The sequence below is a fragment of the Scomber scombrus genome, chromosome 6, assembly GCF_963691925.1.
Source record: "Scomber scombrus chromosome 6, fScoSco1.1, whole genome shotgun sequence".
Lineage (NCBI taxonomy): Eukaryota > Metazoa > Chordata > Actinopteri > Scombriformes > Scombridae > Scomber > Scomber scombrus.
The window spans coordinates 23,295,068-23,323,008 of record NC_084975.1 but is presented as its reverse complement, the minus strand read 5'-3'; the positions used below and the strand labels follow the sequence as shown (position 1 = coordinate 23,323,008).

The 27,941-nt window shown below is 39.5% G+C and overlaps 3 protein-coding genes across 5 annotated transcripts; 1 reads left to right on the top strand and 2 right to left on the bottom strand.

Moving 5' to 3' along the window:
• Positions 1-78: 78 nt before the first annotated feature.
• On the top strand, positions 79-3,814 carry adal (adenosine deaminase-like). Its single transcript, XM_062421081.1, has 10 exons — positions 79-189; positions 320-450; positions 742-802; positions 895-982; positions 1,070-1,151; positions 1,337-1,463; positions 2,213-2,293; positions 2,377-2,515; positions 2,611-2,711; positions 3,446-3,814. The coding sequence occupies exons 1-10, from the start codon at positions 145-147 to the stop codon at positions 3,635-3,637; spliced, it is 1,047 nt and encodes a 348-aa protein (XP_062277065.1). The 5' UTR covers positions 79-144; the 3' UTR covers positions 3,638-3,814.
• Positions 3,815-3,940: 126 nt separating this feature from the next.
• nat10 (N-acetyltransferase 10) lies at positions 3,941-12,017 on the bottom strand. The gene is made up of 29 exons (XM_062421080.1): positions 11,943-12,017; positions 11,576-11,702; positions 10,848-10,939; positions 10,575-10,746; positions 9,880-10,002; positions 9,729-9,790; positions 9,508-9,622; positions 9,105-9,212; positions 8,857-8,990; positions 8,656-8,749; positions 8,470-8,568; positions 8,238-8,374; positions 7,919-8,043; positions 7,692-7,842; positions 7,238-7,334; positions 7,000-7,116; positions 6,704-6,805; positions 6,540-6,614; positions 6,336-6,452; positions 6,064-6,197; positions 5,928-5,976; positions 5,746-5,842; positions 5,557-5,664; positions 5,304-5,476; positions 5,080-5,199; positions 4,853-4,951; positions 4,502-4,575; positions 4,330-4,410; positions 3,941-4,249 (listed from the first exon to the last, which is right to left on the bottom strand). The coding sequence occupies exons 2-29, from the start codon at positions 11,687-11,689 to the stop codon at positions 4,105-4,107; spliced, it is 3,114 nt and encodes a 1,037-aa protein (XP_062277064.1). The 5' UTR covers positions 11,690-11,702; positions 11,943-12,017; the 3' UTR covers positions 3,941-4,104.
• Positions 12,018-13,888: 1,871 nt separating this feature from the next.
• Positions 13,889-25,954, bottom strand: caprin1b (cell cycle associated protein 1b). 3 transcript variants are annotated; one of them, XM_062421172.1, is made up of 18 exons: positions 25,814-25,954; positions 24,080-24,244; positions 23,817-23,879; positions 23,618-23,704; positions 23,297-23,535; positions 23,108-23,190; positions 20,111-20,311; positions 19,941-19,993; positions 19,756-19,839; positions 18,726-18,896; positions 18,543-18,651; positions 18,391-18,452; positions 17,435-17,527; positions 16,363-16,509; positions 15,845-15,998; positions 15,542-15,721; positions 14,579-14,685; positions 13,889-14,454 (listed from the first exon to the last, which is right to left on the bottom strand). In XM_062421172.1, exons 2-18 carry the CDS (start codon positions 24,242-24,244, stop codon positions 14,368-14,370), a joined length of 2,085 nt encoding a protein of 694 aa, XP_062277156.1. In that variant the 5' UTR covers positions 25,814-25,954; the 3' UTR covers positions 13,889-14,367. The 3 variants fall into 3 exon arrangements, with proteins under 3 accessions (XP_062277156.1, XP_062277158.1, XP_062277157.1); XM_062421174.1 differs by having other exon boundaries at positions 13,889-14,439; XM_062421173.1 differs by having other exon boundaries at positions 15,542-15,718.
• Positions 25,955-27,941: the final 1,987 nt, after the last annotated feature.

Here is a 27,941-nt window from a genome sequence, read left to right as displayed (position 1 = left end):
TGTGGGGGGACTTGTTTCTTTGTTGCACTCGCTGGTGTCACATTAAAATGTAGACTGAAAACAGAGCAGCTCGTGCAGCTAGTGTGACAGAAACAATCTCAGGGTTCAAAGAGCAGCTCAGGCTTTACTTTTATTTACTTTGTGATGGATCATGAGGCGGATGTCTTTTACCGGGAGCTGCCAAAAGTGGTAAGTGAAAAAAACACCGTGAGAGAAATGTTTAAAAAGATGGATAAGTTTAAAGTTTAAAGAGAGTAATTGTAGTTAAGGTTTGTGATAGACGGCTAGATGCTAACGTCAGCGTTTTGTCTGCCACCAGGAGCTTCATGCTCACCTGAACGGATCTGTGAGTTTCCAAACCATCGAGAAACTCCTCAAAAGAAAGCCACATCTCAACATTGAGCACAGCATGACTGCTATCGGAAAAGGCCAGCGGAGGACATTAGACGAGTGCGTTTCATTTCCTCTTTTTATTTCAAATTTTAATCCGAGTAGTTGGCTAGAATGGTTGCTTTAAAACATTGAATTTTAAGTCTATCTAACTAATGATTTATCCATCAGTTCGTTCATTCATTTATTTCCTTCAGTTGTGTAGAAACAGTCAAGTAGAAGATAAGTAGATTATGTCTCTGTGGTCTATATATGAGCTGTATTTCTGCAGACAAAAGCAGGCTGACAAAGGGGATTGGGGGTCTTTTGTTAAATGTGTCACTGACACAAACATGGCGCTCATGTCCGCAGGTGTTTTCAGGTCTTCAAGGTCATTCACCAGCTGGTGGACACCGAGGAGGACATCCTGATGGTGAGGTTCAAAAAATCATCTTTTGTCGTTTTTAATCTTTTTTTTGTTTTTTTGTATTAGTAATAGCTTCTTCTTTTTCTCCCCCTCCCCAGGTGGCCATAGATGTTATTAAGGAGTTTGCAGCTGATGGTGTCAAGTATTTGGAGCTGAGAAGTACACCAAGAGCGGAGAAAAAGACAGGTAAGCAATGACAATATGTAGCCTAAAATCTTCATGTCCTAATTTGACATTATTAAAAGTGTATTGTCTTTTCTTTCCTTTTTCTAGGATTGACCAAAAAGGGATATATTGAAACTGTTATTAAAGCCATCCAGCAGTGTAAAAACGAGGGAGTTGACATTGATGTAAGGTAGGTTGATAATGAAAGAGCTGTATTTTTTCCAGTCTGCGACAAGTCTTAAATATGTATGTTAGCTGAGTGTAGTTTGGCCTCTACTGGAGACCCACCCACCTCCATGACTATAACAGAACACTGCAAAATGTTTCATCTCTTTAATCCAACAACTTGAAAACAAACCACCGTTATCCTTAAAGGTTCTTGGTGGCGATTGACCGCAGAAATGGGACTGAAGTCGCCATGGAGACGGTGGAGTTGGCAGAGGAGTTCATGCTGTCCTCTCATGGTGTGGTGGTGGGACTCGACCTGAGTGGGGATCCAACGGTTAGTCAGCCAGTTTGCGACCCACAGAGTTGGAAAGTTTTTTTTTAAAAGTACATTTACATATGAAAAGAATATTACAGCTTGACCCTGATTGTGATGCATCATTAGCGTCAAACTCAAAGAATTCACATCAGCTTTAACATTAAAGTACTTCTTACAGGGCATCACATTCTCAGAGTGAGCATTTCTACTTTTGATGCCTAAGTCTAATTTACTGAAAGTTATCTTGAACATTCATGAAGGCAACATAATACAAAAAGCTTATTTAAAAGGGACATTTCATAACAAAGTGTTAGAGAAGTGAATTTTGTTTCTTACTGAGAGTCCAATCTTTCCATCCAGGCAGCAGCTGGTTACAGCTTTGACTCATCCCGGTATGGAGCTCAGTGGCTTTTTTCTTCTTTCTCTTTATGGAAAAATGCCATAGAATTGATTTATTGGCAATTGATTGACTTACTTTCCAAAAATAAGACTTCTTTCATTTCAATTGCTGGGTATTTTCTTGCTTTAATCAGATCTGAATCAGAGTTTTTCAAATGTTATTTTTGGTGTTTTTCACAAATGAAATGCCATTGAGTGTAACATTTTGAGGTGCAGTACAGTTGATACCTTCAAATATCACCAAATCATATCAAAACTATCTAGCTTAATAATATTTAGTGAGGTAAAAAATGTTTCCAACACCGGATGTTGCTGCACGATTACGTCATAGTACTTCACATGTTCATGAATGTTGTTTTCATTTTAAGGTCGGCCATGGCAGAGACTTACTTCCTGCCCTACAGAGGGCCAAGAACTGTGGACTGAAGTTATCACTGCACCTCTCCGAAGTACGAACGTAATACTGTCATGTTATTTATCTGTGGTCACAGTATCTGAGAGTGCGTTAATATTACAACACAAACTGTTGCAGGTGCAGTCACAGCTGGAGGAGACAGATTTGCTGTTGAATCTTCCTCCGGACAGGATTGGTCATGGCACCTTCATGCATCCTGAAGTGGGTGGATCTCAAAGTGTTGTTGATAAAGTGATTAAGAACAACATACCACTGGGTAAGAATGAGGTGAAATGACAAATATTATACGCTTTGAAATGTACTCGAGTTAATTTGAAGTTCATTTCCAAATTTTCCTTTTTTTCCCCCCAGAGTTGTGCTTGACATCTAATGTAAAAGGACAAACTGTACTGAATTACTCCAAACATCACTTTAAATACTGGTACCAGTTGGGACACCCAAGTGTGATATGTGTAAGTTTCTAATTGTTTTACTATTTCTGATTAAGAAAGGATAACACTCAAAAAATGTGATACTAGCATCAACCTAGTTAGAGCTGCAATGACTGGTCAATTAATCAGGAACTATTTTCATGATTGATTAATTGGTTGAGGCCCTTTTTAAGCAAAAAAGCCCAACACGTGATGGTTTCAGGTTCTCAAATCTGAGAAAATCGGGTTTTTTTGGACAAAATAAGACATTTGATGACATCACTGTGGAGTCTTAATTTTGTCTGACTTTTCTAATTCCTTCTTGATGTCTTATAGACTGAAATGATTAATTGAAAAATGTATCAGTAGATTGACCAGTAATATAAATTAAATGTTAATTGCACCGCTTATTCTGATACTAAAATTATTTTTTATTTAGCATGTGTGTAAAACACTTCTTATACACATTTGAGGAAAAAATCATTCAACAAAATTGGCCAGCATTTACTGTAATACAAATATGAAAATTAACTAATTTGATTTTATTCATGGAAGAAATGACTGAAAAAGACAAACATTTGGTGCCAACATTGTGTAATGTTGAATTTCACATGATGCCACAGACTTAGATACTCAAACATATCAAGGTTAAATAATTCTGATTGTTTACTTTATAAAAAAAAAAAAAGAACAGTTGTGTTGAACCGGAGATGTTACGTAATCACTGGGGAGAAATAGATCACCATTACTGATTTTTATTCTTTGTCACATTGCAGACTGATGATAAGGGAGTCTTCTGTACAGACTTGTCTCAGGAATATCAGCTGGCAGCTTCCACCTTTGGTCTCAGTCGTGAAGCCGTATGGACGCTCTCCCAGCAGGCCATAGACTGCATCTTTGCACCAGAAGCCGTGAAACAGCAGCTCAGACAGAAATGGACCGAGTTACATTCTCAGCTGTTCAAGTGATCCATTCAGTGGAGCATAAAGCCAACCATATACCTCAGGTTTCAGTTTTTAAAAACGAACCCTTTCCATAAACTTTTTACAAGTCTTTGTAGAAATCATGACTTAAACTCAAAGGTCACTCAAAAAGGTACAGTGAAAAGATGCTTGAAATAACTGCAAGTAAATGATTCCTATTTAGTACAAGTGTGAGTGTGATATTTTCTGCTGATATTTGATGTCTGCACAGTGTTGCACACAACATGAACAGGTAATGACAAAGTAGAAATGTCGGTATAGTTGGGGAGCAAAATTAAAACAAACTGTTAGGGATTTTTAAAAAAAAATTTCAGCAGATATGAAGTCCTTTAGGTGCTCTTCAACATCAACAAGTCGGTTTTCCTTCAGAGATATTCATAGTTCTCCAAAATTCAAACCATGTCGATGCCTTGTACCCACACACAGTCCTGTCAATGCAGCGCTATTTACTGTTACGCCTTCTTTCCAAATTTGCCGTGCTTGTCTTTGTTCTTCTTGAATATGCCGTGCTGCATTTCCTTCTTTTTCACTTTCCCATGCTGGGGACCCCCATTGCTTGCGATGGCGTTTCCCCCATCCATTTTCCGCTTCTTGTCACTGTTGGGAGGAGAAAATAATTACAAACATGTTTCTGAGTACAACTCCAGTGTTTCTAAAGATCCGGGATGTTACTGCACCTTTTTATACTGATGATATTTGTGCTCCCTGCTTTCTTCAACACCTGGTCCCATTCCTCATCATCTCCACGGATCCTGTACCTGTAAATGCAGAGGAAGTAATTTACACTACGTAACATCTCTCTGTAATGTCTACACAAATAATGATGACCAACGCCAAGCTCATACTCACTGTTCCAGATCCATGTCCTTCACTTTCTCAATATCCTGCTTGTGTTTCTCCTCAAACTCCTTGGCTGCCTCAGTCTGTTAAAAGATGGAAAACCAATTCATTTCTTTTCAATTCCTAAAGAGGTGTAAGGCTGTAAAATGTTGGAAAGTTGTAAAAATATCTAACACAATGGCCCAAAATTTAAATTAGTTTTGAATTCCTAATTTTACCTCTCAACTACCCTAAACCCAAAGATATTACAATTTTACCTGCAAATGTTTACATTTGAGAGGCTGAAACTAGGATGGCATTTTAAGAGAAATTGCCATAATTTGGTATCACATATACTCAGAGTGCTGAGAGACAACATACCAGGTCATCATTGAGGCTTCGGACAGTTGGCTCCATGGTAACCTCTTTAGTTGTTGCCATCTCAGATTCAATAGCTTTCTCTTGAATGCTGGTAAAAACCTGCGATAGTAAAAGGCAAGAACAAAAAAGCACTTAAGTTGTTGAACTTTTATTTTAATGGTAGGTTGTATGACATCTTCTTTATGCCACCCTTTTCTTTATGGCTTCTAGCACTGGTGTTAACTCACTTGCACAATCTTCCTGATGAGACGGTTGAAGAGGCCCATGAGCTGCGAGCTTGGGAGTTCAATTTCCTTTTCTAGCTGTTCCACTGATTTGTGCTGCAGTCCTATTCCCAACAGTAACGCCTGAAGAGGAACAGGAACAGTCCATACGACAATAAAACTGTTCACACAATTTAAAAAAAACCCTGACAAATACCCGAGACCCCTAAAACAAGCGAGAAACTTACACACTGTGCTGCTGAGAGGGAGACGTCACCGAGCTGCTTGAGGAAGAACATCCGTGCCACAGACGGGACCAGGTCCATGATGAGGTGGTAGTCCACCATGCTCCTCGAATATAACTCCAGACGTTTGAGGTCATAAGGGCTGAAGTTACCTGCCAGCTCGGAGCTACTGAGTGCTGCGGAGATAAAAGACAAGTCAGCTCAAGTCTGGAAAGATGCTGATATCAGATTAGTGTCGTTCGTAGGGGAGTCTTACTGCTCATCTCCTCCTTGGTCTTCTTGTTCTGCAGGATGCTGAGGGCCAGGCTCGGATGGAAGTTGCTGAACTGGTAAGAGAGGAGAGACAGGAAGCGCCGGCGGAAATCTGAAACAAACAAAAAAATGTTTAGGAGGATTATAATGAATTTTTAAAAAAAGAATCTCAAGAAAAGTAATTAATGTTCACCTTTCCAGAAGGCTGTCGGCCACTGGCTCTGATCTGGGGCTTCATCTGTATTCAGCTCTTTCACCATCACACAAGAGTGCTCTCCTGTCAGGTCATTCTATATACAACCACACAAACAAAGAGTTACAGCAGGTGACACATGCACACCGCACATAAACATACAAAGACTGTTTAATACTTACAGGGGTTTGTCTCAAGTAGACTGGAGTATAACCTGCTTTCTTCCAGAACCTGTTGGGTTGCAAAATTAGTTTTTAAGTCTAAATCTACAAAAATATTACAACCCTCCTCCCTTTCTTCGTTTTTAAGGACACTCACTTGAGCAGCTGTGTGGTAAGGCCGTAGGAAACTCCTAGATAGTCCAGTCTTTCTGCTCTTCTCTCGCTCAGCTTCAGCAGCAGAGGAGGGAGTTCTTTCCGTGGAGTGACCACCTCCTCCAGAAGACTGACAGCCTGGACAGTGACAACAACAGAGCCCCTGTGTTTAATCTGCTTAGTCTAATCTCTAAAGTGCATTTTTATAATAGCTACACTTCATATGAGGTATTGATGTCTCTCAGATGAAGCTAAAATTGTCTTTGACTGAATTACCTCGCTGCTGACGGAGGTGATTTCGTTGTGGTTCGAGTGTGCGTTCTCATCCATTGTTGGGAACTTGCCCTCATAGTACATCTGAAGCAGTTGGAGCGCTCTGGAGCCGTATCCCATCTGTCCAACAAGTTAAAACCCAGTTACACACATCCAGATGATTTTAAAAACTGTGCAAAACACACCACAGCCTTTGTAAGTTCTCACCCCTTGGTAGTCTGGATTGACGGCTATTCGCACCACTCGGCCTCCAGAGAGACCCCCGAACTCTGGGTCTTGGAACTGTGAAGAGAGGAGTGGAGGATTCAGGAATGCATTGTAGAAACAAGTGCTGTAATCATTTTCTCAGAGGTTTTGTGACCTGTGTGTACCTGTTCTGACACAGTCCAGGGAATGAGGTCGCCTGAGGCCTTCTTCCCTCTAGACAGACTGTTAAGGATGGACTGCCGGGATATTTCCCCCTCCAGACAAACCTGAGGAACCAGAGAAGAAGAAATCCACACATCAGTGAAGTCAATTAAGTACTTTTTCATGTTCATTTTACATGGATGATACCATCTTTTATTGAATGTCCTCATAAAAAGATTTCTCTGCAAGACTTACAAGAGACCCGTGATCATCAAAACACACACACACACGGATTATGATGAGAGCTTCAGTGTCTTACCTGAACCACAGCGAGGACCTCAGGCAGTGAGTTCTGCGTGGGAGGAACAGGTGGCAGGAGGCAGAAGAGGTGATGGGCCGGAGCATCGGACAACAACTGCAGGTCATTTGGGGTATTCTGGAAGTGGGGGAAAAAGACATTAAGTCAGCGCAGATACACACACATGACACAACACTGTGTAAGGTGTTATGCTCTCTGAAGAAATGTGAGTGAATTGATTTCAAGTTAAATGTCTCACCTTGTAATGCGATGCCACATAAAGGGCCATCAACCGCTGCAGGAAAGCCTCAGATGCCTTGTGGTAACAGAACAGAGTGTCTCTGTTTACATAATACCTGCACAGCGTGGGTTAAGACCAAAAACAGAAAAACAATGCAACTTAAAAAAGATAAGTGTAGGTGTCCATGGGTGTAAAAGGACTTCAATAAATCTGCCCAGTCTTGTTTTTGACAAATTTGCCACTGACGTAGGTTTACATCTGTGGTTTTGAATTGATGTAGCGGTACCTCTTACTGATGTCAATTTTTAACACATACTGGTTAATCTTGTGTTCACTGGATGGTAAAAGCTTTCATTTTAGTCAAATCTATTGTCCGCCCCAGCTCATTATACAACACTTGCTACCCAGAAATGTTGCTTTTGCAGGTCCAGTCTAGGTCACTGTAAGCTCTTTTAAAGTAAATGAAGGATACAGGTCACAGGTCTGTGGAAGAGGGCAGCCAGAGATGAGCCTGGGAATGCTGAGACAATCCAAACATAGCAGCTCATTCAGCCACTTCTCCACAGCGTCTCCTGGAGCGTACCGAATGGACTCGTGAAGGGTAACCTCGTGGAGAGTGCGAGCTGTGTGGAGGATAAACAGCGGTCAGTCAGATGTTGCAGGAGTGCACAGAACACAGTAAAATACTGAGATACCTACCTGCTGCTAGCCTCGCCGTGTTGGTGTTTCTGTTCTCTGCCGACATGCTATGCTGGCTGTCCGTGCTCTGCTGTCTCAGCTGCTGAATCAGTTTCAGGGAGAGGGAGCGTCCTGTGCCTTCATACCTGCACGGATCAAGGAAAAGAGAAGTCAGAAATACAAATAATGCTCATTACAGGTCATTATATCTTAAAATCTATTTCTGAAAATGTCCTTTCCGAGTAAAAGCATTCGAAACATATTGCCACATTATCAATAGTTATGCTATCAAATTAATGTAGATTGTGTTCTATAACTATCATCCTGCTCTATTACTGACCCATTAATTGTGGAGGCCATGAAAACCAGATATGGTCCCAGCAGCTTCTTAACCAGAGGCAGAGGGATGGCTGCAGCCTCATCAATGACCAGCAGCTCAGCCTGGCCCAGTTTCACTGCATCACCTGGGTGGATGTACTGTCGGTCACAAGAACAGGAGGATCAGATTTGTATTTTTCACATTTGTATTCATCCCAGCAGGAAAAAGAAAAGAGAGGCCTGGTCTCATTTACCTGAATAGTCTGCCGATGCTCTTTGAAGATGTTCACCCGCACCACTGCTTTGTTGAACTCTGGATTCAGTGACTGGATGATTTCATAGTCAAGATGCTCCTACAAATGCAAAAAGAGGACATGAAGTGCAGTGCCATGCTTACAAATAATCACAGCTGGCACAGAGAAGATGCTCAGGCAGCCTACCTGATACTGCAGAGCATCAAAGCCTTTGAAGATGAACTCAAACATGGTGTGGAGGTTGTCCGGGCTCGGTGAGGTTACAAAGAGATTGGAGTAGCTGTAAAAAAATAAAAATAAAAAAATCAGGAAATCATTGGTGACTATTAGAGGCGACATGAATTCAGATGTGTGTGATTTTGAGACACTGTAAGAATATATTTGTACCCAAAAGCCACAGCTCCGGCAACAGCCAGCCCCAGTGCTGCAGATTTGCCTCGACCACGAGCAGCTGTCAGAGTCACAGTGCTCCTCAGGGTCTTCTCTGAGATGGCTTCAATAAACTTCAGCACTGCCTTGGCCTAAAGGACAACACAAGGCTTTATTAGGACTGGTATTAAAAGTGTTAACCATTGTCATTCTCAGGAACATCAGGATTCGTGAACCCCAAAGTGTTTGTTACTTGAGCCTCTTACCTGGTCCATGGTCCTGCAGCCATCCACCAACACTCCCACGGGTTGAGTGTCCCGAAGAGACTCCTTTAGATCCTTCAACTCCTGTTCTCGTGGAGACAAACCATCCTCCTGAAAAGGAAGAGAAAATGGAAATCAGAGAGCATGTAACCAAAATAATTGTGAAAAGTGCTGTGGTAAATGGTAAATGGACTGCACTTACATAGTGCCTCTCTAGAATTCTGACCACTCAAAGTGCTTTTTCACTACAAGCCACATTCACCTATTCACACACACACACTCTTACCACTGGTGGCATGCTACCACACAGAGAGCTGGTGCAGCCATTGGGAGAAATTTGGCATTCATTATCTTGCCTAAGGACATTTTGACATGTGGAATCAAACTGGTTTGAGTATATAAATACCTGAGTCTTTGGAGGAACAGGCTTGATGGTTGTCATGTGGCTGGACATGGGCAGGATGTTGAGTTGGTCATCAATGACTACGCAGTTTTTGCAGGATGCAAGAGACAGAATGAACCTAGAAATAGAAGAGTCAAATGTAATAATATTGTTAAAAAAATGGATTGAACTTTACCGTTTTGCAAAATGCATCAAATTCTATAAAAGCCTGAGCAGCATTTTACCTCTCATTGAACCTTCCCACCACATCCTGGTGGGCCTCAGTTCTGTATCGAGAGTGCACGTCCTGGAGGGAAAAGTAACCACAATGATCATTTCATCAGATTAGCAAAAAGAACCTGACGTGTGTGGAGAACAAGGAGGGTCTAAACTTACCATAGTCATAGTATACAGCTGCTTAAGAGAGTTCATTGTCCGTAGCAGGATGACCACGATACCGCCTCCTTCTACAGTCTCAACAGTTCTTGCTAAGAGGTTGGGAGTCAGCGCTTCAAAATCCTGCGTGACAGGGAAAACAAAAGCTCTCAAAAGTCAAATACACTGAACACATCAACTTTATATGAATCAGTTCACTGTCTGTTTTGCATTGTGGCCCCTCACCTCTGGCTGCATATTTATATTTACTCATTTGGCAGATGTACAAATGAGGTACTATCCTCTACTTATGAGCAGAGAGCAATTCAAACTAACAGGGATTTCCACTTCTCAGAGATTATTTTTTAAGATTAAAGAAATGTCTGTACAAAAAAAAAAATTGTAGAGCTTCTCTCCTTTTGAATTCTGTTATTCATCCCAGGAACCCCTTAGATTTTAGGTTTTAGACACTCACAATATACTTGTGTACTTGTGTGCAGTTTAGCACACTGAACTCAAAGCTCCCAATACAAGTGTATATTGTGTCAGGTCTGATTTGATTTTACAAGAACCTGAGTGATACAATGATGCTTAATAAAAATCTCTAATCTAAACATTGAATGTTAAATTTAAGGTATTGGTATTTTGAGTTGTGCTTTTTTTTTTTGATTGTTTGAGTAACCAAAGATATGTAGACATAGAGGAGAAAGACTCACCTGTAAGATGCACATGCCAAAAGTGTTTCCCAGGATCTTGTGCGTCTCGTTGTAGTAACAGTAGCGGATGTTGGTTGCAGCGATGAAGAGTTCAAACGGGTCATCCTGATTCAGATTCAGAGTGCCAGTTTTAATCTTCTTTTGCAGCTGCCTCATGCGCTTCTTCCGATTGCTGTTTCAGACACACATTTAACAAATCAAACAAACATCATCTCTCCAGTCAAATATATTAAATGAGAAACAGCCTCCCCTCTGTGAGGAGTTCACACTCACCTGCTAAACCCAAGGTCTTTTTTGTAGCACCAGAGTACAGAGGGTCGTGCTCTGACGGTAGCTTTAGACAGCATGTGATGCAGAATGACAACCTGGATCACAGACAGATTAAATGAGTCTTAATGAAAACAGACAGGTGTAATCATAAAACAAACACTATGCTGCCTTTACAGATTAAAAGGATACAGTAAATTCACAACTTCTCAAGTCAGTTTTAAAACAACAATCAGGTGCTCTTATAAACAGGTTATCCTCACTGTAATCATTCCTCCTGTTCATAATGGACATAAAAAGATACTCTTCAAATGTGCTTTATATGAATCTTATATATCTGCCATGTTCACAGTTTATAGCATCAAATTCCCTTTTGTGTTTCCCTGATGAACCACAGTAGAAGTATAGTAACAAAAAGAGAGACTTAAGCACCAAAAAGACTGTAACCTTGGATGATATCTACTTGAATTGACTAATCTGGATGATTGAAGCTTCTTATTAACTTCAGATGAACTTTGAAATACATGTTTACACATAAGGAGGCTTGTGGATTTTGGCCCCCATCAGTCACATTACAAGTGCATCATAAAGGGATCTTGTAATGATCAGTATGAACAGGAGGTATGATAATAGCAAGAAAAACCTGTTTCAATGTTCATTAGAGCACATGACTATTGTGTTTTAAGACATACTTTAAAATATATCCCTCCCTGTTCTCCCCGAGGAAAGATTACCTGATCTCTCCCTCGATCTCCCACCACCACAAACATGGTGCGATGCTGCAGAGCGACTCCATTCTCTATCTGGACCCGGATCCGGTTGTCTACCTTCTTGCGGACTGTTGCCATCGTCTTCAGACTACTGCGAGAAATAAAGAAAAAAACCCAAAATCTACATCAACACAGACCACTGAGTAGATGATATGTTGTGCAGAAACGATGCAGTTTTAGTAACACCCTCAATGTGCTGTCAACTGAGGTAGAGATAGAAAAAGAGGATCAAGCCAAAACAAACTACAGATAACAGCAGGCAGGAGACGTAAAAACCTGACGTAACAACTAATATAACACGCTGTATCCAAATATGATCGTTTCCGGTTACCTTGCGTTAAACACAAACTAATTTGGTGTTAAATCTTCACAAAAATCCAACTATAGTCGAGAGGCTCGATTCACACGCCAGCCATCATGCTGTTGATACTCTCACGTGGAGACACCAGCTCATGGAGGACCCGGCCGCTGTGACGTCACAGCCTCGCGACGTTTGTCTGAAAATTTTCTTTGCCCTGACTTTTGTTTGTCAGGTTTGACTTCCTAATTGCATTTTGATCACTGGATCCACTATTTTGGTAATCGACTAATCATTAAGTCGCATCAGGAGTGCCCGAAAAATCCACTGGTTCCTTCTGCTGATAGATAGATGTTAAAAGTTGATGCTTTGTATTTCAAGAACTTATACTAATGCTTAGGGTTTTTATTTTATTTTTCTCTCTTTCACTGCTTTAATTGTTAATTGCTAATATTTTTTGTTTCATTTTAAAGCAGTTTGTCAGAAGAAAAATCAAACAAAAATTGGGCATAACAAAGAGGATTTGGATAATCAAAATTTTAAAGGAAAAAATCATATGAAATGTGTGTATGATGTAGTGTTCATAAAAAGGTGTTTTGAGCATTATTTTGTATTCATGAATTCAGTTTCATGTCTGTTGCAGTACTTTGAAAGGCCACGTGGTGGTGCTGTATCAAAAGTTATCTGGATCTTGTAGCTGTTCAATAGCTCGGAGAAAATACTTGGTCCTGTAGGAAGAGTGACTTCTATCCCTAACAAGAGTTGCTAACAACGAGTACAGCTTTGGATGTTGTTAGTGGTCCCACACAGACACACACACACCAGCCCATGGTTCCTTTTAGGGACATTACATAGACTTAACCCAACCCTCATTTTAACCACTGATCCCTAAATAAGCTTTTTCCAAATTGGGGACACGTTTGGACAAGCCATCCCCAATGAACTAGTCCTAAGTCTGAAATTTGTCCCGAAAAGTAGCCTATGAGAAACCACACACACTAAAATATACTCCACATTATGATTGCTGCAATCAGTCTTGAGAAACTACACTCTGACACACTGAAGATATGGTTTCGGAAAGTGATTCTGATTTGACTCATAAGTCTGAAGTTTCGAAATGCATCTTTTCTTTGTCTGAGTAACTGTTAATTTAAAAAAACACAGAGTTCATCACTCCAGATCTGTTAATTGTCTTGTCTGTTGGCTGGTTTGACCTGATCTGACTGATGACCCGTTTTGACATTTGACAATTGTAAAAAAAAACCCAGATATCATTCTTTTACCCTGAATGTTTGATGACTTTTCCTAAAGTGGACCGAAATGCACAAAAATTAAAATATTTAAAAATGTTACTTTTGTATAGGTGTTACAAATTTTTGTCCATTGAGGCTGTTCCGGGTCAAATTTGACCTGTATCTGTTGACATGTCTTTTTATTGAATGAATAGTTAAGTTTAAATATGATAGTAGTTATGATTTCTTTGTATAATGTAGCAGTGAAGACTGATTGCTCTAATGGTTAAACAATAAACCCCAGTGTCATAGTTCTTTTAAGTCTTAGGTAAAATAGGACATACTATTGTATGGTAGTAGGTGTTTTTTTCCTCCAAAAATGAGTGGTGTAAAACCTAAAAAAAAATACACTCTCTCTGCTCTCTGAAACATTAATCAAAGTTTAATCAATAATTCAAAAGTCAGATTGGCTATGGATGCTGTCTAAACAGATCTGTGGTTCAAAATTTGGTATAGATATTTGTTACGAGGGGATTCTTGGATCGGGTCAAAATTGACCCAGATCATACTGCGAGGGTGTTGAATATGAATAGTATGTGAGGGTTAAACAAATAGTATGTGAGGGTTAAACAAACAACAACAAAACAGAACAAATACTAGAACAGAGAATTGTCCATTAATAGTTGACATATTTTACACTGCTCCACTCTCACAAGAATATACTACAGCAAAAACTCAAGGCTGAAGCATGGGTATGCAACACAACTTTATTGAAACTCTTGAAGCAACATCAATTTACAAACAAGGAAGGGGAGCTCATTGAACATAAAAACGCTTTTTTTTCTTTTAGAACCAAAATGACAGAAAAACTGAGAAAGGGAATAAACTCCCGAGGATTGGACCAGCAGTGGCAGGTGCATTTTTTTTAATACAAAAAAATAACTTATGAAATCTTTCAAGTTTACAGGAATATTGTAACACAGCATGTGTAAATCAATGATTAGATTTACATTTTTGCTTGTGTTTCGATTTAATGATTTAATATTTCCAAATATCAAAGCAGGCATCATTACTTTGATTGAAGACAGGAAAAAATACCACTGATGAAGAACAAAAAAAAAGAACATGAGTGAGCTGGGGCAAATGCATTCTTGGATTTTGAATTTTCAGTGTGGTGCAAGTATTTCAGTCACATCTCAGTCACAGTCTCATTATTAAAAGGCTTTTCAGGATCGCATTGCCTGAGTGCTGCCTCTCGACACTCCTCTGGGTCCCTGGCCAGCTCCACGCTTGTAGTTCTGCTGGTAACCGTCCTTGAGCAATTGGAAAAAAAAGAAAAAAAGAAAAGACACAAGAGACACATTTTAGAAACCACTCCAACTGACAGCAAAGATAACAAATTCAAAACCAGTGAGAAGTCTCAAAGTGTCTTCATACCCTCTGATAATTCCCATTGGAGTAATCCCGAGGCGTGTTGAACTGAGTCTGTCCATAACCAGAGTTTGGAGTGTTGGCGAAAGGAGGACGATAACCATCATAGCCACCTGGAAAGAGAAAAAAAACGTACAATACTCCTCATGATATTTACAATAAATTAAGCTCAGACTTTCAGACATGTGCCTCGTTACGTTTATGCAATTTTACAGATTGATTTCTTTTCTACATCAGTGTCCAAACCACACTGTTAGGTAAAAGTCAAGCCACAGCAATGATACTATTAATATCTCTGCACCACTTCCAACAGAGCCTAAGTTTGAAGTGAACACTGTTAGATTAACACCAAGGCTGCAGCAGCACGAGGTTAAATATGCACAAAGAGAATGGTTTAATAAATCTTAGTCTATAGTCTGATTTTTTTCTCCCCTAACTGTGAAGGGCAAAAGAGGAAAAAAGGAAATAAGCTCATACAACTAAAATAATATTCATACAAGCTTTCCATCCCATCCTTCTTTAATGCAACCACATGTATGAAAATGTGAATATAATGCTAAATACTTTCCATACAGCATGTGAGCAAATAAAAACCAAGTACAAGAAAATAGGCAGTTTATTATTTAATGTTTTAAAATCCGTGACTAGAAGCAATTACGAATATCATAAGGCTCAAATTTTAAAATCCATCACTGATGTGACCTTTAAAAAAGCTACAGAAAACCCTTTTATTCTTTCACTTTCCTCTCTCATGCACCGGATGCTAAATGTCATACAGGCATTACAGCTCCATCTGTAAAATCATCCAATCATGTCTGACTAAAGCATTACTGTAACTGACGCCGCCTGAGTGAGAAACAGCCATAGATTTAAGAGATGGATGAGGGCAGCAACATTACACATTTCACATCCGAAAAGGGTTTCAGTGAAATAAATAAATCAACTTGTGTCTGCAGGTAGTGAACTTACCTCTAAAACCGTTTGATGAGCCTCTGTAGCCGTTAATCATGCCCCTGGCATTGCGGGGTCCACCACGGGACATGCCTCTGCTATTGTAGAAGGACTGAGTCTGCCTGGCAAAGCCTGGGCCCTGCTGGGTGGGTTGCGGATGGCCTCCTGACTGGTCTTGGGAATGGAAAGCACCAACTACTAAAAAGAACATGGATTCGGGTGGCCCAAAAAGATTGCAAATTAATATATATTTTTTAATGAAACAAGTCAAAAACAATTCAGTAAGTGAATAATGAAAATAAAAAGTTAAATTTTGCCCACCAGACTGCAGCTGTTCTGTCTGCATCTCTGTCTGCTCCACAGGATGCTGGGACTGGTTGCTGAAGGCCTGGTTGTAGCTGTTCTGGTACTGGTTGGCCTGGTTCAAAGCCTCTGTCTCATTAGCTGGCGGGACTGGGGCATTGAGGTTGAACACCTGAAGGGTGAACAAGGGCCACATTGTGGTGAAGCCAAAACCAGAGGAAAGGTCACAGGCCCATTAGGAGTGAAGTCCATTACTCACTATTTCCTGGAAAAAGTTGTTTGACAACAAAGCCATACGACTGCAATATGATGACAGGGCACTTCAGGACTTCACAAGCAACTTCTAACAGCGATCATTAATGCATTTCTATTCAAAGTCCACCGACAGTGACGCTCAAAGGTCTGAAAACCTCTTTTCATCTTCATGACGGGCCAGATATTCTGCACTCAATTTAACTTTAATACATGTATTTTCTGGCAGTGGTCAATATGTTTCACTGAAAATTGGTCAAAGAGTGTCATCACAAGTGTCTTACTGTCTGCATTGACTGGAATGGTGCCGCATTGACATTGATGCCGCTGCTGTGAGGAGTTTTGGAAACCGGCTGGAAAACCTGCGTCTGAGAGGCGGGGGGGAGAGCCGTCGAGGGAGGAGGCTGCTCTGACGACAAGGACATGGAGGTCTGTCAGGAGAAACAGTGCAAATTACATTCAATTCAATCAGTTCAATCAATCAATTTCTCAGTGTCACTCATACTGTGAAGTTTCGCAATTTAAATTCTTAATAGATACTGGTTTTAGTTAAATATGATGTGTGCTAATAGAGATTACATGTATTTGAAAAAAGGCCAAATTAGTAGAACTTAATTCAACAAAAGTGAATCCAAAAGAAATAAAACTCATTATTATGACTTCCATATCATAATTGTGATTTACTATCATAGTTAAGAGATCAGATGTTACACTTAATTCTGTGACCCAATTAGGAATTTCAGCTATATTGCCACTACTAAAGTTTTTAATCATACTTCATCGCACGCTTTATTTTCACAGCCATTAATACCAAACATGGCGTCACCACAGTTTGGATGCATTTCAGATACGTGACTTTGTATCCATGAAGCATCCTACACTGGTTTAGCTAACAGATGAGTGCTTTCTGTCTCAATAATCCGAAAAGCACTTTAGATGCCTGCGCAATTTTGCAATACAAATAACACTGTCCACATTATTCAGTGACATTAATATCTCCCAATGTCCCAAACCAAAGAGGAAGTAAAAGGGAATTAAGCTGGTATAACGACCGTCATTAGCTTATTGCAGATTCATTTGTACTGGTGTATATTTTTTGGCCGATAAGTTAAATAAAACGTTAGAGAGCTCAGAGAACACTAATCAGTTTAAGAATAAAATTTATCAATGAGTACATTTTTTGGTAGAAAATGTTTGTTTATATATCACATTCTGATTTTTTTCTCTCCCAGATGTCAATATTACTTTCAAAAGTCCAGTATGTGTCTGGTTTTTCTGAAGGTCCTGATCATGAATGAAAGACAAACATCTGACACATTAAACTTGACCAGATTTAGTCAACAAGCGACCGTTTACCTGGATGGGGTCGATGGATTCTGTCGAGGGCCGAGGATCTGGCGTGTGTGCGTTCTGATACATGGGAGGCGGTGTTGGGGAGACGATAGGGACCTGAAAACAGAGAGCAAAGATTAAACATCAAACATCAAAATGCTTACTGTAATGAGTGTGCTAGGCTTCAGCAGCATCTAATTTTTCATACCTTCCTGATATTTCACTTGTAAAAAATATAAATAAAAATAGAAGTCGTTGTCTAGCCTACAATGCTGTGTGTCTGCCACAGTCTTGACTCTTCCCATATGGCACAAATCAGCAGGCGATTCAAGCCATCGCAGTAACCTCCATAAAAAAAAATTAATTTTAACCTCAGTTGTTATAAAATAATTGGTTCCTAAATATATAGTGACCCTGATAATAAGATGACCTACCCTTTCCAAACACCGGTTTCTGAAAAAAATACTTTTTGAATATAATTATACTTATACTTAGATATTCACACTCTCCTACCAGCTCTTGGAAGTAGTCCAAAATTATTTTCTCTGACAGTTAACGTTTCTAAGACTGCCTGTTTGTCTTTTTGAGCTCCTTATCATCTGTCACAGTGGTAGTTGGCAGCTTGTCATATTCTGTTTCTGCAGTACAGACGTTTGAGACGCTTTGGACTCATTTTCACCCATCATGTTTTGGTGGCAGAAAAAACTTGTTAACAGTGCTTCACAAACTCCTGCAGGTTAAACTGGATTAACGTAACACTTTTAGAGCTGACTGACTCTAACATACTCACAGTAAACAGACTACGACACTCAGTAGCCTAGCAACATTAAGGCTACAAACAACCCATAATATGAACAACTGTCAAGAGGAGCGTGCATATTTTTGATGGTGCTGTAAATCATATCTTCAGGATTTTTAAGTACTCTGGTACATCATAATACCTTGATACTGCTGAAGCCCTAATGTGTATGATCACTTACTTGTGTGGGCTCTGGTTGGACAGGAACAGTGTTGGGTTGCGATAGCCGGGACTCTGGATGAACTAAAGAGATCACAGTATTACACTTTGAATCAACTGTTGTAATTCCACATCACATGGTGTCAGAACAAAGTTTCTCTCTTTAAAGCCCACCTGGAGGGCACACCATCTGTGGTAAGTCCATGTTCTGAGCAGGTTTCATGGGCTGGGCTGATACGATGGCTGGGTCAATAGGCTGTCCGTCAAACTCAATCATGGAGTCCTGAGAACATAGATGTTTTTAGCGCCACGCTAAACATTGACAGTCAACAGTCATCTCTGGCACAAACGCCTCACCTGCATGAAGTTGTACGTTCCCTGCATCTGTGCCATTAAGTCCTGCACAACTTGCTTCCTGACCATGGGGTCAGTAGGCGGTACAGGAGACGCTAAGTTCAAGGGGTGGGTCTCCATGGCAACAGGGGGAGGGGTGGGCTGCACAGGCTGCTGCTGCATGGCATTAACTGCCTGAGAGTGAAACAGCACAGGACAGGTGAATGAATAACACACATGAATACGAAAGACACTTCCTGTGGTTAACATTCAGATCATGGATTGTATAAAAAATTTAATAAAAGATGGACTTAATGTGTCCATTAGTCAGAGTTAAATGTTATTAGTATCAGTAACTGTTACTAGTAATATTTTGCTTCCCTGTCCGCTGTCTAAATCAGTCTCATCAGCGCTCTGACTGTCTGAAATATTCCAATTATGGTCAACTAGACAGAACATCTGATAAAACAATAATCTGATATGAAGCAGCATGATCAACATTACATAACCTGTTTGAACATGCTGTAAAGAGACACGTGTCACATGATAACAATAACAATGTAATATTATATAGCAAATAAAGTGCATCCACACTTCATTTACAGCTCATTGTTTCAAGAGCAGCCGACAGCAACATATCTCATTAATGGTGCTGCACATTACAGGAGGAAAAAATGTCTCACATGCACCCAATAGTCAACTTAGAAAATGACTTTCTCCAGTTTGCAGTCAAGTTCCAAATTGTTTCAACTAAAATACTAAACTATAACAAAGTCATTGCAAACGTCTCTCTCTGATGCTCAGTCCATCAAAGTGGCAGGATGGCCAAAGATGGAAAGACTAAAAAATAAATCAATGACTAATGGATACATTTCCGAGCTTGAACATAGACAAAAAAAAATCCTTCTGAAAAACATGAAGGTCAGTGGGCCTCAAGTTGCTTTTAGTATGCAAAACAGATTAGAAAAACAAACTACAAATGTTATCAGCCACTCAAATGGGGGGAAAAAGTAAACTCAACCCCTCCCAAAATAAAAACATCTCTGCAGCATACCTCTGTTTCTGTGGTCCACTCATCCCCCTGCTCCTTTTCACTGCCGCTGTATGTGCCGTCTGGAATGAACTGTCTGTTTACAAACTGAAAGAAGAAAAAAGCAAACATCAGCACAGTGCAAAAGAAACAAAAAACCCAAATAATCAGCCCCAAGACTTCACTGGCAACAAGAACATTAATCTAACCTCTGTTGTTTCCACCGCAATGGGCTCTGTGAACTCCTCAATAATTTCAGTTTCTGTGAAGGAGAAAAATCAATTTAGAGAATGTAATGCTGATGTCTTCATTACTTGATTATATTAGCAATTTAAAAGCAGATCGTTTCATTCAGCATAACTTCAGAGGAGGTGATGACCTGGATCAACAGTCTGCTCTTCTGCTTCTGATGATTCAGCTGCTGCTGCCACGGTGGCTGCTGCTACTGATGCTGCTGCTGCTGCTGCTGCGGCTTGCTCTTCCTCCTCTTCCTCCTCACACACTCCATTCTGGTGAGCTGGGACCCGGTCGAAGTACCCACTCAGCAAAAGCTGGTCCAAAGTCTCTTTCAGTGCCTTGTCTATCAGAGAAATAACAGTCGTGAACTTATTGAAAAGTGAAGTCATGACAGCAAACATGCATTGATCACATTTATAAAAAGCTACAATAATCTAACTAACTTTGAGAGATTTATCATAAGGTGCGAATCACTCCAGATTCCGGGAGAATACGTCTCATTTGCGGGCGTCCGTTATTTATTTTTGTAAAATGCTGCCACACTGCCGATGTTTTTGACATGGTAGAGGAGGACTGACTGTATATTAAACGCTCACAATTAAATAAATATTCAGCAAACCACCAGACCAAGGCCTTCTAGTACTTTCTTCAATCTGTCTACAGTGGGCTGGGCTAATCCAAAAAAACAAGCGGGATGTTCTGAAGACAGACTGTTAACTGTGAAACAGGGGTTCTCTGAAAACACCCCCATTAGCAATTAGTGCTTTCCACCTGATGAAATTAATACAGCAAAAAATCGACCAATCAGAATTTTGGTCGAGCCAGAAAGTATCGACCAATAAATCGACTAGTCGACTGGGAGATTACAGCCCTGGTGGAGAGAAACTGACTTTATAGATGTACTTTCAGAAGTGAAGATATCACACAAGCAGAAACAAAACTAAATAGTTAACATCCATCCCCTCTACTAACATGCTAACAAGCACCACACCTCTGCACAATGTTGGCACTGCATTAAGTCCAATGGCACCGCCGCCAAACCCTTTGTCTGAGTTTCTGGAATGTTGTACATTCATTATAACACATCGATCCCTGTTTAATCACCCGTTTGTTTGTCTTCCAACAATTTTTAAAAAAAAGAAAAAAAAGAGAGAAAGAAAAGAATAAAGAAGTGAAGATACTCACTCTAAAAGTACTTCACTTATAATTAGGAAATAATATTCAAGCACTCATTTACCAGGACGATAATTATAAGCAGGGATACAAGCTGCTGCATTTTCAGTCTGATGTGATGTTGCTGGCAGATACACGCATGTACAGCTTTTCTTTAAAGTCAATAAAAAGAAAAATGATTATGCAACTTTGATTAAAATGTTTTATATTTAATCATTATGTAATTTTTAATGGAAAAATGCCAAATGTTAGCTGGTTAGAGATTCTCAAATGACTTTCATAACAGTGAACTTACTGATACATCTGATCTTTGAATCCTGAACAGTTCCTCGAACAAAACAAGCATCTTAAAAATGTCAGCTTGGTCTCAGTAAAGACTTGTTTTTGTTTTCTGACTTTTTAATAGACCAACTGATTAAGAAAATACTTGGCAGATCAACTGAAAATGCATATAGTTGTTACTTGCACTCACAAAAAACAACAACAAACCAATCCCTGAAGTATTAGATCTCTAGGATTGTAAATTCATACAACATTGTAACCCAGGTGTGACATGGTATTGGGAGAATAAATGAGGCCATGTGATAACCGCGACGATCAGAGCCAAATGCAGATCGTGTTTTAGGTTGTAAACTCGCCATTTTAATGACACAATATGTAGGACACAAATTTAATTTAAGTTTACTTTCAACTTGATGCCAAATTGTCAGTAACAGTGTCCTTAACAGTAATAGGATGTGTGTGAAGTGAAGTTTGTGGCATCATTAAAAATAACCTATGCTTTAAAAAAACAAAAAACAAGCCCGGACAGTGGTAAGGTTTCTCAAGTTTATGATTGATTAGTTAAGTACTATAATAACGATGACTTGTAATTCACTAGAAAAGCCCTGAAGCAAGTTGAGGCATTTCCACTTTTGGCTCTACAGGCAAAGCAGGTCACTGTTATTTCCTTCACTGCATCATGCCTCAGGCCAAGAAGTCTGCTGCTGCCTGAATAAATATCACCCTGAGTCACCGCATGGGCCCTCCTCACTGAGGTGAAAGGGTTGGTTGGTGTCACTACACTGAACTGGGTCACCAGTATCCTAATGTGGCTCCAGAGATCTGACCAGTGGAACCACAGGCGACAGGGCCACTGGCACCCTGCCCCGCTGCTGAGTAAGGATAAGCCCACAGCGCTCAGCCCCCAAGCAGAATGCAGCAGTGCGAGCCCGAGGCCAGACCGCTGAGAATGCAGTACGCCAATATCCCCGAGCCCTGATTATTCACATCACAGCACTGCCCACATGCTGCATTAACAAAACACAATGCACAATCTACATTAACATATTAAGAATGGTATTAGGCCAACAATACATGACAAGAGAGTATTGTTTACAGCATTTGCCATGTCCATCTACATACTTTTCCTTAGCAGTTCTCAAAAGTATGTGACACATTACTTGTCAATAGCTTTGCATGATAATAAGCTTTCTGATGACTGCTGTGTCACCAACCATCTGATAAAATGTCCTGCCAACTATTCGCACCACCAGCTGGGTATTTAAACTAAAACCAGTTTGTCTTGAATAATGAATCCCTTTTATCAAAACTTACATTTTGTTTTTGTATTGTATTCATTACGGAATAACCTGCTGATTGCTTCAAATCAACTGATTGTTGATCTATAAATGTCAGAAAAACAGAAAAAATGCCCGGTGCAGTTTCCAGTTAAATAAAAACCAGCAAATATTCATTTCTGAAAAGTCAGAAGAAATGAATTTTCTCTCGCTTAAAAAACCCCTTAATCATCAAAATAGTTGCTGATAAAATTTTCTGTTGATCAGCTGATTAATGCGGCTGATTGTTTCATCTGTAAATGGCAGCATGCACTGAATATAATTAGCCATATCAAGACCTACACTAAAGGAATATTGAGCTCTACTGCTTGCAACCATTTTTAAGATTAAAGTTACATATGTCTTACATGTCGTTCCAACCACAGCCTTTTCCTTCCCTTCCAGCAGATCCCAGAGGTGTACAGATGCCTCTTCATACTGGTCAATCAACCTGCAGGTGTTAAGATAAGTTCAATGCATCCCCTTATTAAAAACAAGAAGCAGAAAAAGCCATTTTCATCTTAATATCGATCCAGATGTTAACCTGGTCAACCAACCTGACGTTTTGGTCACGGTCTGGCCCAACCAACTTGTAGAACTCGTCAAAAGCTGTGAGGTCGGGATCTGTAAGCAGCGGTGTGCCTCCGACTCCCTGCTTCAGGTCCTGTCTCACGGTGTCGTCCCCCAGCCGGTCCAGGAGAAACTGCAGCTCCAGAACCGTCTTCAGCCTCCTCTGCTCAGCCTCCTCCCGCTGCAGCTGCTCCCGCCGTGCAGACTTCTTTACCACCTTCTGGATCTGATGGTAATATAAAGTCATATTAATACACATTACCAACAAGCCTGAAGGAACATTTTTTTAAAAACAGAGTCATTCTTACATCTTGTCCAAGTCCAATAAACGTCTTCTGCAACTCCCGGGCAAATTCCAAGTTATTTATGATTTCCTGGTATTTGACGAGGGCCTCCTAGAAAGACATGTGGAAAAAGACATTTCAGACAGAGATTCTCACACATTTCTCATATTCACAAATAATAATTTATGTTTCTGTACAGAATGATGAATGACTGTGTACCCACCAGCTGGTCCTGATTGAGACGCTCGCCTTTATCCTTCTTCACTTGATAATCATCCAGTTTGCTCTGCAAAAGAAAATCCAACATGCAGTTAAAAGATTTAACATTTTGACACATATTAACCAGGTTTGCTGTCTTCAGTTTTATTGGTGCATTTAAAGCTGTGAATGGCAGCTGAGTAGGTCACACGTGCTTTACACAAACAAAGATGCTACGACAGGTTTTATCAAAAAGGAGGAACTGGAATTAATGTTTGTGGTATTAACCTTTTTCTTCTCCATATTGCGGGCCTTCTTATCGATGATACACAGCACTTGCTTCAAGACTTCGGACTGTCCACCGAGTCCAAAATTGCCCATTGACCCTGGAGCGGATCCCACTTCTGGGCTGGCAGACTGGACTGTCATGTTTGCATTCATCGCTGAGGGCATCTGGAAATTCAAGAGTGTAAAAGTTAATTTCTTGTAGTAAGGATGACACACTTAAATCAAGTCAATAAATGCTGCATAACGGCTATTGATTGAGGCTCCACCTAACAATTAATATCATTATCAGTTAATATAACAAATAATTTTCTCAACAACAGTAGTGACATGAAAGTGAAAGTGCATCAGTTTCCAAGAGTTCAAGGTGACCACCGACAGTTGACAACTCACAAGGTAATCAGATAACAATATGAAACAATTCCTCACAATGAAGAAACTTGACCTTTTTTAAAAACATTTTGTTTGATAAGCAACTTTGATCATTAATTGATTATTTTTCTAGTGATTCGACTAAAAAACCTATATAAAAAAAAAATATATATATATATATTTGATATATCAAACTAAACCCATCAGCAAACATTCACATTTAACAACATGGGACCAGTGAAAGTTTGGCATTTATGCTCAAACAACGACTATAACGGTTAATCATTTACCAAAACTGTCAATCAAGCAGTCGACTTATCACTCCAGCTTTACTTGGAGTTGTGTCAGACTGCATGATAACAGTGTGCATAAATAGATACGGAGATGTCATAGGGATCAAATATCACAGAGAGATTAAAAGAAACCCCTGCAGACACGTCAATTGAGGTCTGATGTAGCTGTTCCCACACACCAAAAAAGTTAGATTGCAACTTTTACAAATCCTTAAAATGATATCTACACCTCATTAAACAAATCCAGAAACTACAAATATACACATATAATTAATCCCATGTCAGGACACAAGATGTTTCCTTACTTTACTGTAAACTTCTCAAGTGTTTAAACACTAGAGGCTTCAACTCTCCTCATCACACTAACCCTAACCCTAAGATGAATGCAGGGGTCAAAATTGGCTCCAAAAACTAGTTGTGATGTCACAAATCCTCCTCACAGGCCCACCCTTTAAAAAAAATCAGAAACTTCCACTTTCAGCTGATGAATATAAAATGTCAAACTCTGCACATACATCTGCACAGTGAAGCTTAAACATCTAATTGCCGGAACAAGAGGCAAAAAGCATGATTGAGTGATGAGAGGGACTTTAACTAATGTATAGTGGAGTGAATGGTGTATAGGGGTTAAATTAGGGGTGCCTATACATGGTAAAGTGGGGTTTATAAGCACAAGCATAGCAGAACAGTACAGCTATTCATCACTGGCGGTGTATTATTGATGTAAACTACCTGTAAACGATACATAAGAGACGTGTTTAGCTTCGCATCAAAAAATCAGCACATCAGTTTAGCCATTTCCTTGAGCCTTGGCTAACTTTAGTTCAAGCTAAACAGAGAAATCCTGCGCTTCCTCCGCTTTTTCTCTCCACATCTTTAAAAAGAGAAAAGGCTGTATGTTCAGCTGCCGGTTCTGTGGCCCCGGTGCTGGTCGGTGTTTTATCTCTAATGTTTGGATTATAAAAAATGGCCCTGGCCGTCCTAACATTAGCACAGTCACCTAGCTTCCCCTCGTGTTAGCCAGCAGCCGGTCCGCTATCTCACTAAACACGTAGCTCCGTGTTTCACCCACCTTGATGTTATATATCCACAGGGGAGCTTGCTAACGAAATGTACGAAACGGCCAAGTTGTTGTTGTTGTTGCTGTTGTTGTTGTGTTGCTTTATTTGTGTGTTTCTCTCTTTCTCGAGTGTGGGATCCGCCCCGCCGGCCTCACCGACAACTGAGACGGTGCGAGAGACGGAGCGACTCTTTATAAAGGCGAGGGTCCTTTTACAGCCGCCGAAGACATGCCTGCTTAAATAAACTATAAAAAACAAACCGTAATAACGCTTTATATTTATTAATGAGCATAATTTCATATTAAACACAACTATATTAATTCGACTGTTCAATGATTGGTTAATATTGCCACAAGTACACATTTATAGTTACTATTTACGGGAAGGCAAAATTGTTCATAGCCTCTTGGCAGAAAATCTGCACAATCATTAGCTTTGATTAGGCTACTCTGTCTTTATCTTTATGCTTTATTCTGTGGTCCCCCCCCCCCCCCCCCCCCCCCCCGGTTCCAGTCTACTGGCTGACATATGCTGCTTCACAGCTGTGTCAAAACACAACCCATCAGTAGGGATGGGAAGCTTACTTTGGAAATGTAATAGGTTACAGATTACTAGTTACCTTGTTTAAAATAATAAGTAATTTAACTATTTCAATTACTTAATCAAAGTATTATAACTTATTATATTTGATTACTTCTCTAATTTTCTATTGAATGTTTTCAGCTGTTATGTTAAGTGAACACATTAAGCACCAAAATCTAAGTACAGGTGTGTTTCATGTATACTGACATGATGTATAAGGGAGACCATTTCTTATAAAGCAAGATTTATCTCTCATTTGAAAATGTATTCATTAGTTCATGTAGATTTTGGAATATAAAATGAAGATATTTTATGAAAAAAGTCAAAAGTTTGGCATGGGCTTAATTGGTACTGTGACACCATTTAAGCCCATGTCATGATTTATTTACAAAGCATAAAAAAATATTGTTTTCAAAGAATTAAAAACAGCAATATATGTATTCAGTAACATGTTAAATTTTTATAAGTAACTGTAATTTAATAACACATTTTTTCCCAGTAACTTTAACGGATTACAGTTACTCCCCAACACTGCTCATTGCTGTGTCACCACACAACCCATCAGTCATCACAATGTATGACTGTACCATCTTTCTATGTGTGTGTACATCAGACTGAAGTTCATCAAGTTCAACATGAAATTGGGAAGTAAAAATATTTTTAGGATGACTGTCACTGAACTGTAAGACATTTGAAAGTTGTAAAGAAAAGACCCCCAGCCAAATCTGAGTTTGCCATCTGCAAAACAAACATTTAATTTCTAATCCAGAAACCAGGCACACTACTTATTTTTAAAATGAGAGTTATTTCCTAAACCAATAAAAGAAAAAAATAAATACACAGACAACTTCAACAAAATTATAGGCATCATAACAGTGTAACATGTAACATATTATTTTAGATTTCTACATCAGTGTAATAAAAAGACATAAGAATCTGTCTATATTCAACTAGGGCTGCAACTAACAATTATTTTCATTATAGATTCATATAGCAATTATATTCTCTATTAATCAATGCATCAGTGAATCATTTTATCTATTAAAATGTCCCAAAATAGAGAAGAAATGTCCATCATATTTCCTGTAACCCAAGGTGACATCCTCAAGTTGGTTGTTTGTTTCACCAACAGTCCAAAACCTGAAGATATTCTGTTTACTATGGCATAAGACAAAGAAAAGCTGCAAATCCTCACAATCCAGATACTGAAACGAGGAAATAATTGGCACTTTTGCTGGAAAAAAAGTTTTAACCGATTATCAAAATAGTTGCTGATTGTTTTTCTGGTTAATTGGTTAATCGACTAATTGCTGCAGCCCCCTATTCAACTAACCTGTCCATCTTGAAGAAGCTGATTTGCAAGAAAAAGAAATCTCACTATGTTCTTCTAGCACTACTAGAGGCAGTGTCATTGCTTAACTAACACTTTGACAGTTTGACTTTGAAAATCTTGGCTGCAAGTCCACTCTCAAGCTTTTAATGCTTTCAACTTTAAAGCACAATCTCACAGGCTTCATCAGTGGATTCCTCTGGAGTTTCCCATGTAGGAAAATAAGA